General features: G+C 34.0%; 1 protein-coding gene across 1 annotated transcript; it reads left to right on the forward strand.

Moving 5' to 3' along the window:
* Positions 1-355: 355 nt before the first annotated feature.
* LOC117912806 lies at positions 356-9,011 on the forward strand. Its single transcript, XM_034827525.1, has 2 exons — positions 356-585; positions 8,438-9,011. Exons 1-2 carry the CDS (start codon positions 476-478, stop codon positions 8,640-8,642), a joined length of 315 nt encoding a protein of 104 aa, XP_034683416.1. The 5' UTR covers positions 356-475; the 3' UTR covers positions 8,643-9,011.
* The last annotated feature ends 1,492 nt before the right edge of the window (positions 9,012-10,503 follow it).

A 10,503-nucleotide genomic window follows, 5' to 3' on the forward strand; every position in this document is an offset into this window, starting at 1 on the left:
TTGTGTTTATTTTGTCTCTTAAAATTTTCGGACCCAAAAGAAAAGTAAGGGGTTACCTTTTTTTCATTAGAAAAATAATGTATTTTTAAAGCATTAAAATATTCTCTGCACTAACTCAAAATACTTTATGGATTCCTCAAAATTGTTTCCTTATTTGCTGACTCTAGGCAACAGAATTCATATCTTTTAAACGCCCTCTTCCAAACACAGCCTAAGGAAAGACAGCTAATCCGAGCCTCTTGGGCCGAAGCAGATCATGAAGCCAACCATGGCATGGGCCTCCGGCCCAGCCCACATCTCAAAAAGTAAGGCAGTTAGAAGGAGTAAATATTAAATAATAGTGTTTTGACGTTTGCAGCCTGGAGGTGTATGGTTGGATCCCTGAAAGCGAACCTCAGAAAGACGCAATTTGTAGGAAAGTTTGAGGGAATTTCGGTCGAGGTGTAAAGGTCGGAGAGAATCTCCGGTCCGAGAAATGATAACCCGTTCTAAACTGGTGGAACAACTCAGAGACTATCAGATCCGATCGCAGCACAAGTGCTCCGCTCTCGCTATCTTCTCTCCCAAACCCCATATCACTTCCCGGTAACTCTCCTTCTCCCCTACTCTCAATTTTCTGATATTATTTGAGATTGAACTGCATTTTTTTTCCTTTCAGTCTTTTTTGGCGTGAGGTTTATTGAATTTGAAATTCTCTAGTTTTATTGATGAGAAACTGGTAGTGTAGCTGCTCCCTGCGCGATTAGCTTGCAGTTTTTACATGGTACATGCTGAAACAAACCCTCGCGAAAATGAGTAGCAATTTTATTTTAAGAATGTAAGCCTGTTTGGGAACTTAGAAACATTGTTTGGGAATAGTTGTTAAAAACAGTTCTAGATTATCTAGGGAAAAAAAAAATTATGTTTAGGAACTGGAATAAGATAAATAGTTTTGTTGGCTTATTCTTTATAAAGTTACCATATACTTACATGCTAATTCAAGAGTTCTCAATGTATTTTCCATCTTTTCAATTACTGCTTACTCTAAAAAAAATCGAAACCACCTCAAAATTGTTCTAAACCAACCTGTTTTCAGAACATATTTGAAAAAAAAAAAATTATTTTATGTCAAAAGTTTGTCAAACATGATTTTTAATTTTGTTCTAAATAATAGAACTGTTTTTGAGAAGGGTTACCAAACAATTCATGTTTTCTTGACTTATTTATCTGTTGCAGCAGAGGATTCATTTGAAATCCAGAAGCAAAGAGTTTTATTTGCAAAACTGCTCCTCGCGGTTCAAACAAGATGTTTGAACCATCAAACTCGAAAGTTTCTGTTTAAGACTGGCAAATTTTTCCCTTTTTTTTCTTATGTTCCTTCATTTGGGTTGTAACCTTTTCTTGTGAGCACTAATAGGTATTAGCACAATTTTATACAAAACCTCAACCTCAACCTCCAAAACACTGGTTTCCTACACAATTTGTGTTGTGAAATCTAGGGTTGGCACCAAATTAAACCATGGATTATGATAAACAATTTTAAAGATTCATCTTAGGGTCAATCTTTTGGTAGGGTTCACTGACTGCAATCCTACAACATCAATATTTGAAGAAATAATTAAAATTATTAGGGGTCTCATACTTCTTTTAGACTTTGTGTTCACAAAGGTTAATATAAAGGTTTTATGTGGTAAATAACCATGAAAACCTGCTTTTCTGGTTTGGAACTGTGGAAGATTTAATATAACATAGGCAGAAGTTTAACATCTTGGATTGAGGGGAGGATCAAAATGAAATGAACCATAGAATTAAATTGGGATGGATGAAGTGGAAGAGTGCTTCTGGAATTAAGTATGGTATGATTTCTCAAGTGCTTCTTTTCAGCCACAAACTCTTCTATGGCAAGGGGAATTTTGATTGGGGTGGTACAGACCTTTGGAAGGGGCTTAGTGAAGGAGATCTTGCAAGTATGATAAGTTAATATTTGAGCTGTAAACATATGTATAGGGAAACAAATCAAGCTGCTGACCATATGGCTAGCTATAATACCATTAAGGGAAAAGGGAAATATACATAAGAACAGTTTTCCAAGGAAAGTCAGACAGATGTTTGTAAATCATATATGAGGTTGTATATACTTCAGATAGGTCCTATTTTCTAGAGATCTGTAAGAATTTGAAAAAATAACAGTAAAGGCCAGCCATGATTTATGAAAGGGAATGTTGGGCAATCACAAGATAACATTTCCGCAAATGAAGATTTTGAGGTGGTTGATGCATGAGATAGTTTATGGAGGAAAGTTGCTATGGACAAGTTTGTCAAGAGGAAGGGTTTGGTGTTCTAAGGTGAGGGTAGAGGCATATGAGGTGGTTTTTGGAAACCTTTGGGATTTAGTTCAAGTGAGGAACTAGTCTTTTCATGAGCAATGGATTGAGAGCTAATTTTTGGTTGGATGTTTATGCAAAGGAACAACTTTAAATGAATATTTTTCCTTGCTTGCTTTTTATTGTTGCTAAAAAAAATGCTTAGGTGGCTATTTTTGGAAATAGGAGGGAGGTTGGTCCCATTGGCACCCAAAATTTCCCAAGGCATTCTCATAATTGGGAATTGAAGTGATGGCGTCATTTTTACACCTTATCCATTATGTTGCAATTTGTGGTGGAGGTTGCCTAAGAAAGTTGTTTTTTGGTGAAGTCTTTTTGCAAATCTTTGGTGTCAAATTTATTTGTCCTTTTTTTCGGCTAAAGAGATATGGGGTTCAAGTGCTCCATCCAAAGTGTGCTTCGTTGCTTGGGAAGCGACATGAGGGGAGATTGTCATTGTTGACCAACTCATGAGGAGGGGTAGATTCTTGTTAATTAGTTATGCCTATGCAAGCCAAGTGAGGAATAAGGAAGTCACATCTTCATCCACCCTGAATGGATTAAAGGCTCATGGTCATTCTTGTTCTTCTTGTTCGAGAATGTTTGGTGTTGTTGCATAGTAAAAAGAAAGGAAAAGGGTGTTAAGATTTATTTTGATTTTTATTGATAGTGTGGGTAGGGGTTGGGGCTGTTTTGAGGCTGCTTGAAGCATTTTTATTTTTTTATTTTTTGAAAGTACATTCTTCAAATCTTGTGCCGTGGTGTTATGCCCCATTCTTTTTTTCTGACTTATTACTTATAATTTGCTTATAAAAGAAAAGGAAAGAGTAATGTTGTTAAATTGCTTGCAAAGAAAGGTGAAAAACAACACAATTTCCTTCAATCAAAACAAGGAAAAGAAAAAAATAAGGCACTTGCCTTAGTGTAGCAAGACGATAAAAGTATTCATACATTTACCTATTCCCGTACTTGAACAATGTAGACGTTATTTTCAACAATCAACTATTAATTTTTCATCCCTCATGGTGTCTTATAAAATTAACAAAATAGTAATAATTATTCAAAATATTAAATATCATCCCCACATCATAAGAAGCATCATATTATTTAAAGAAATTCAAATTGGCCAAATTATAATTTTCCAAATGTCCGAAAATCAAAAGAAGAAAAAAAATTAAAAAAAATGGAAGTCCTAGAGAAGCTATTATCATAGTCATCAATGAAATTCAAACTATCACAATTTCCATCAATATGAGATAACCCCCCATCTTATTATCATTATCCATTTCCATCAATACTAGATTGATAACCCTCCACCTTATTATCATTATCTTTAGTGTCCTCAAAATTAGTCTCCTCCTTTTCAAAATCTAGTTGTGATGTTTGAGCCATGGTACCTCCTTTTTCCAACACTTGTTGCACTTGCTATTGCACCCCATGTCAATCCATCAATATATATATATATATATATATATATATATAAAGAAAGAGAGAGAGAGAGAGAGAGATTTTCTACATCCATGGAGGTGTCTTCATCTGTTTATTCCACTAACCAACCAACCAACCATTACTATTATCAATATTTACCAACGAAATGCGATCAATGACATTGCATTTAGAACTTGGTTTTATTTGGCAAACACCGATACATTTAGTTGTTTATACTCTAGTTTGTTCCTTTTCTTGTTATGAATTTGTATGCATTCATTAATAAATATTAGTGCATGTCATATGGCAACTTAACTGATAAAATTGATATATTATAATTAATAGAGTATAGACTTACATGCTCACACTCATTCTAATTATGTTGAAACCCCGATGATCGCAAGGCAAGCTAAGAATCTTTATGGCTAATTATTGCAAATTAGGGTTGTGTTTCCATATAGCTTCAACCATTCAGCTATCATGTTTTAAATGTAAATAAAAAATCAGTAGATTAGCAAGTAACATCTAATCTTATAAAAAACAAAATAAGTTATCTAATATCTAATGTACAAATGTAACTTTCTTATAAGCATTTTATATTTGGACCTAGTTTCTTCCTTGATTTAATGGCTATTGGAATACCAAAGGGGCTGTCTACATTCTTAAGCTTACAATTATCAGATTATCTTATCTTGCACATTAGTGTTGAGAACTAATCTATCTATGCAAAAATATAATCATGATGTGATGCAGGACAGAAAATAAAATGCAAAGAGAATAGTGGTGTAATTGAAAGAACACTAGGAATCACTCTTGGAAACTTTTAGGCTTCACATTCAAGTACTCTTTGTATCACACAAAGAAAATAGTGGCTGCTGGAAATTTTATCATTCGTTCATTGATTTTTTTCAAAAGACTGATCAACTGCTATATAGAAGTTTTCTAGGGATTTATAACTCCTTGGAACTAGTCACATAGTAGTAATACAACTTGAAAATAACAAAAACTTGGGCTGACTACTACACCACAGTAAAGACTCTTGGAAAATGATAATATTAATGACTGAAAATGGTAACTTATGACCATTGACTAGGCCCATAATTTGATTTATGGAAAGTACTTTCTAGGCTGAACCCATATTGAATTATATAAGATCTCAACTAAGCCCATTATCATCTAGAGAGTGCCAAATTAAAAGTTGGGCCTTGGAGCCCGCTCTTTTGTGCCTTTGATAAACTTCTACAGGTGGCTGCCACTTGTCTCCATCATGATGTCACTTCTTCATCAAACCTCAAACAAGGATTGCCATTAAAAATTTTAAAAATAAAATAAAAATTGAGTTTGGAAGTGAGCATGGAAAGGATAGTGGAGTTAAACATTTCCATCTTTTGTCAATGATACAAAAAATTCTTTATACTTATCTTTATTCTCATGAAAGGGCTTTTTGATGTTCTTTTTGCATTTTTCTATAGCTTAATGTGTGTACCCTATAGCTTGTTCTATTTCATTATCAATAAGTCAAGGAACTTGAAGAAGGGGTCCATCACCTTACAAATATGCATAATGTGCTTCCAACATAAAGGCATAAAAACCATTTTTGATAGGCATTTTCCTATTGTTTCTATTGAGCTTGTAAGGGAAATTGTAAGAATATTTTGATTTACTTCTCTTTTTTTGTACTATTATAGGCTTATAACAATACTTGTAATCTTCTCATTCAAAATATATAGAACATATGAAATAAATTCTCTTCTTTTAAACATGGTATTAGAACATGATTATTCTAAAGCCACCATCCCTCCTTGATACCTAGCCATCCACTCTTGTCTCAAATCCTTCTTATCTTGTTGTTTGTAAAGATACACCACTTTTACTAAACATCCTATTTCTAACTTTGTCTCTTATGATCACTTGTCCGTCTCTTTTAGAGCCTTCTCTGCCTTTTTCTCGTCTATTACTCTTTCTAAGTCTTAAAGTGAGTCTCTTTCTCATCTACTGGAGGACGGTAATGGGAGAGGAAATGCACTCTTTATAGTGGAATCACATATGAGAACATGTACACAAGTTAGTTGATATTCTAATTGTTGGGTGTGTCTTTACCATAAAAGTTTCTATAGCATATTTTCATATAAAATCTCTTCTCAAACCCTTCAAATCATATTGATTCATATTGGACAAAAAAAAAAAAAAAATTAATAATAACAATTGAATTCTAAATTTTTTGCTACTTGAAAAATCGTAAATAATTAGATTGCATAAAATTTTCTCTACATAATTAAATAAGTAAATAAATAAAAAATAAATAAACAAATATATAAAATTTTACATTAAAAAAAGGTGAGTGTGGCGTAGAAGAGCATTACTAGAATTTTAAATTTAAATGTGAAAAAAATAAAAAAAATAAAAAGTGATTCCATGGGAGGCTAGAAAAGTGGCCTATTTCAAATTGATATATGGAAGAAAAAAAAGGAAGGCAAAGAAGAGGAATGAAGAGTTGAGAAGAGTGGACTGTTTCAAACTGAAATAGATAAATAAAAATAAAATAAAACCTAGTGCAAAAGGCAAAAAGAGGAGTGGAGAGTTGAGTTGGTGGGGTGGTCTCTCATATTAAAAAAATAATAATAAGATGAAGTGCACAGAGAAATTGAGCAAGATTTTTGTGGCATGGGAAAGAGAGAAAGGGAGAATAAGAGAAGTCGAAGAGATGGAGATGGAGAGAGGATAAAACAGAAGAGGAATTGTCAGTGTGAGGGTGGGACACCAATGATGCCTTAGATGAGAGGTAGTAGATATTGAGAGAGCACCACTCTGAGAAACACTAAGTTAGGTTGTTCCTCCCTCAAATCCAATTCTATTATATTTTTATTTATTTATTTATTTTTTGGTCACTTGCATCTTTTTCACCTATGGCTAGTAAAAAAATTGTAATAATAATTATATGTATTGCTGCAAATCTAGACCGGTTCCTCATCAACTTGATGTCAAGAACGTCTTCCACTCTTCCTTCATAGCAACTTCAATGACGTAGTGTTCACTGTTCAACCATGTAGGTTTGAATCAAACCTAATTAATCAATATGTTTCAGAAGGACTGATCATCATGGTATTTTAGTCTTGATAGTATATGTAGAGGGTATTGAGACTTTGATTCATGACCACATACCAGCTTTCACACTAAAGATGTTGGTAAGCTTTGTTAGTTTCTAGGTATTGAAGTTGCATGATCAAATAAAAGTATTTGTCTCTCAAAGGAAATACATTTTTTATAAAATATCTTTATAACAATAACAGGTACAAATATTAAATCGGTTGGGACTGAGACTGGCAGTGAAAAGAAAAAGGAGTGATGGCAGAGGATAGTTCACCCAAAAGGGAGATGAGATGAACTATCGATTCTCCGATAAATGTCAATGACTTAATATGTTTCCAGGGTCTTTACTTGATCCAGGATGTGTGATGTATATGCCATTCTGAAGTGATCTATTAATCTGCTAATAATTTGTTTCATGGCAATTCCATCTTGGCACTAAACTTGTTGTTATGCCTATGAAAACAAATTAAAAATTGATAAATGATGGTGAGTTAGCAGATGATCTTGGATCGTGTAGGACATCGGTCGAAAAGCTGGTTTACTTGACCATCACTTAGCCAGTCTCACAACCAATTTTGGGTTTCTCACTTGAATGCAATGATATGAATTTTGAAATATCTCAAGGGAACTCTTGTTCATGGTCTTCTTTATCAATCCTTAGAACATTTCTTATTGAAGGATATTCTAATTCTGATTGGGCAGGATATAATATATATGAGGTAATCTCATAACCCAGAGAAGCAAGAAACAATCCATTGGTGCTCGTTCTAGTGCATAGGTAGGGTATCGGGCAATGAAAAATACAGTACGTGATTTGACTTGGTTGAAAAGCTTTTTGCAAGAAAATGGCATACCAGTACCTGATACATCTTTCTACTATGACAATCAAGCAATCATTTATATTGCTAGCAATTCTATTTTTCATGAAAAAGCAAAGCACATGGAAGTAGATTTTCACTTTGTTTGCTCAAAAGTGGACCCAAGGGAAATTATTACTCCATTTGCATCATCGAAGAACCAACCTACTAACATATTTGCCAATGCTCTTCTAAAATAAGTTATTGACTCTATTTGTCACATGGTAGGAGATTTAAGGGGGAGTGTCTTACTACATGTCTCTTGCTGCATGCATTGCAGCCATTTTCATTTAAAAGAAAATGTATTTAGGGGGAACATATTGACATTCATTATTGCTATTTGTAATGGATTTATATGCCCTTTCTTTCTTTGCATGCTAATTTGTGATGGATTTGGAGGTTTACAAAACTCTCTTGAATGTTTATTTTTAGCTGCATGGATGTTTCTCTAATGAGAAGATGCTCTTAGGTTTACATGCCTTCTGCTTTGTCCTCTTCTATTGGATTCACTTTTTCATTGAGTCTTCCTCTTACCATTTTATGGAATTTGTAATGTCTCATTCAAATAGTTAATATCATCTGTATCATCACTGGTCTATAACCATCCTCTCATTAGTGCCCAAAGAACATTGAAGAGATCTAAGTTACATGAGAGCATTTGAAGAGCGTTTTATGCTATTTATGGCACTGAATTTTTTGAATTCTATTAACTTCATGCAGGGCTGATGTTGCTGTGGCTATCTTGTGGGCCTTACTCTTTAGTGTGCTTCTTGTATCATCCTGTATGACCTTTTACTTCAGATATTTCCGTCTTTCTTCCATCACCGTCTGCCTTGTTATTCTTCTTCTTATTCGACTAAGAGCTTCTAAGAAGGCATTTGCAAGGAAGAAAGAAAGAAGATTGTTGTTACCTTTGTCCATGTGAACATCTATAGCCAGTGGTGTAAAGGTAGCACAATAGCTTGGTCAATTTGTTCTGTTGCTCACTTCTAAGTTCTGATACATGTGGATTTTATTTAAACTTTATATGCTTGGAGTACTGATCTTGATCAACAAGAATTCTCACCATCCTCCTGAAATAGATGGTATGGTCCCTATTCCTCCCTCATAGCCATACACGATAGCCATGAGAATTTTCTGGACAATCTCTTTTATGTGTAAATAGGTCACAGTTGAATGAGGTTAGAGGTTTGCTAATTCATAAATTTCCCATTGGCTTGTACATTTTATTCAGTCCAAGGAATTGTATATTGAAGTATGCTTTAGATTAAGTTAGTAGATGCTTGCCATTTCAGTATTGAGACAAAACAGGCAGTACTGGCCAGCAAATTAAAGACAAAAATCTAAAGACTTCATAACAAAGAAAAAAACAAAATTAAAACAAGTTAAACCTGTAGAATCATACTGCTAAATAGGCAGAATTTGACTGGTAAGGTAGGTTTCTGATGCCTTTTTTGGTTTTTTCCATTTTTTGGGGTTCACTTTTTTCTGTTCTGGGACATTGATTGTAGTGTCTCACCCATACAAACTCAGCATGTTTTCTAGGGAAGTTATTATTTTAAGCTCATTGTGAAATAATACACTTAAGGTATCTTAATTAGAAGAGAACTCATGGACCTTAACGGTCTAGTTAGTTTGACAAGTAATCTCTTACTTCAATATCAATGAGTATCCACTACTCATTGTACATGTTCCATATAAGCATGTAAACAGCAAATGAGAAATCTTTAAAAGATAAAACCATAGCCATTTTAGTATATAAACTGTTCAATAGTTTTAAGTGTATGTGCTGGCTTTAAATCTGCCTTTTTGTCGGGAAACAATTTAATTGTAGGGAGAATCTCACTTACAGACTAGATGGATGCATGCATGAGGCATGCTCAAGCAGCTACCCAGTTGCAAGGATTTTGGAGTGAAATTATAACTCATGAGACAGTTTAGAAAGACTCTTCAATTGTGTAAAGATACTAAGGATAATATGGAAGAGCGAAAGAGAGAGAGAGAGAGAGAGAGAGAGAGAGAGTGGGTATTCAAACTGCAATAAAAAGTGGGAGGATTGCATCCCTTCTATAGTATATAGATATCATAATTCTAGAAGTTCTTTATTCACTCCTGAAAAGTACGAGTAAAATATAAAACTATAGACACTCTGGATTGGCTTCATTTGATTTTAATAGGCACAAAAATCTGAAATTGTTAACCTTTTGTGCTACATTTGGAATTTTCTTGCTCACTGATCTCTTCTAAGCCAGAGTTGTGATACAAACCTGTTTTGTTGTTTAATAAATGGGATAGGCTACGGCAAATATGATGATGACACCTTTTTGCATGCAGTATTTCTTGAAATCAATATTTATCTTGTGATTATTGATTGAGTTTAAGGCTAAGAAATTATTTGTTTCAAATTATTTTGCCTTTCTTTTATTTTTTAAAAACAAAGGACACATTCTTTTTCCTTGTTTGTTTAAAAGACAAAGAACTAGATAGAATTTATAGATATTGTGAAGTTCAACAAGTGCAGTGTCATTGCATTCATTGCCTGTTTAAGCTGTTTGCATTCTATAAGCACCTTTTCTGTAGTGGTCCCCCCCTGGGACCATTTGGCTGTGTTCCCCTCAGAGATAGCTCAAGGTACTATCATCAGCAGGAGACGATAAAAATAACAAAATAAAATAAAAACTGAGGGTAATGGGTGGCATACAGGAGACATGATTGCTTTTATTTAATGAGTACCGGGCCCTTCAAAACATGCCTTCAAAGGAATGCGGGGGGGCTTCCCATCTTTT

This window comes from Vitis riparia, chromosome 4, assembly GCF_004353265.1.
Source record: "Vitis riparia cultivar Riparia Gloire de Montpellier isolate 1030 chromosome 4, EGFV_Vit.rip_1.0, whole genome shotgun sequence".
Classification (NCBI taxonomy): Eukaryota; Viridiplantae; Streptophyta; class Magnoliopsida; order Vitales; family Vitaceae; genus Vitis; species Vitis riparia.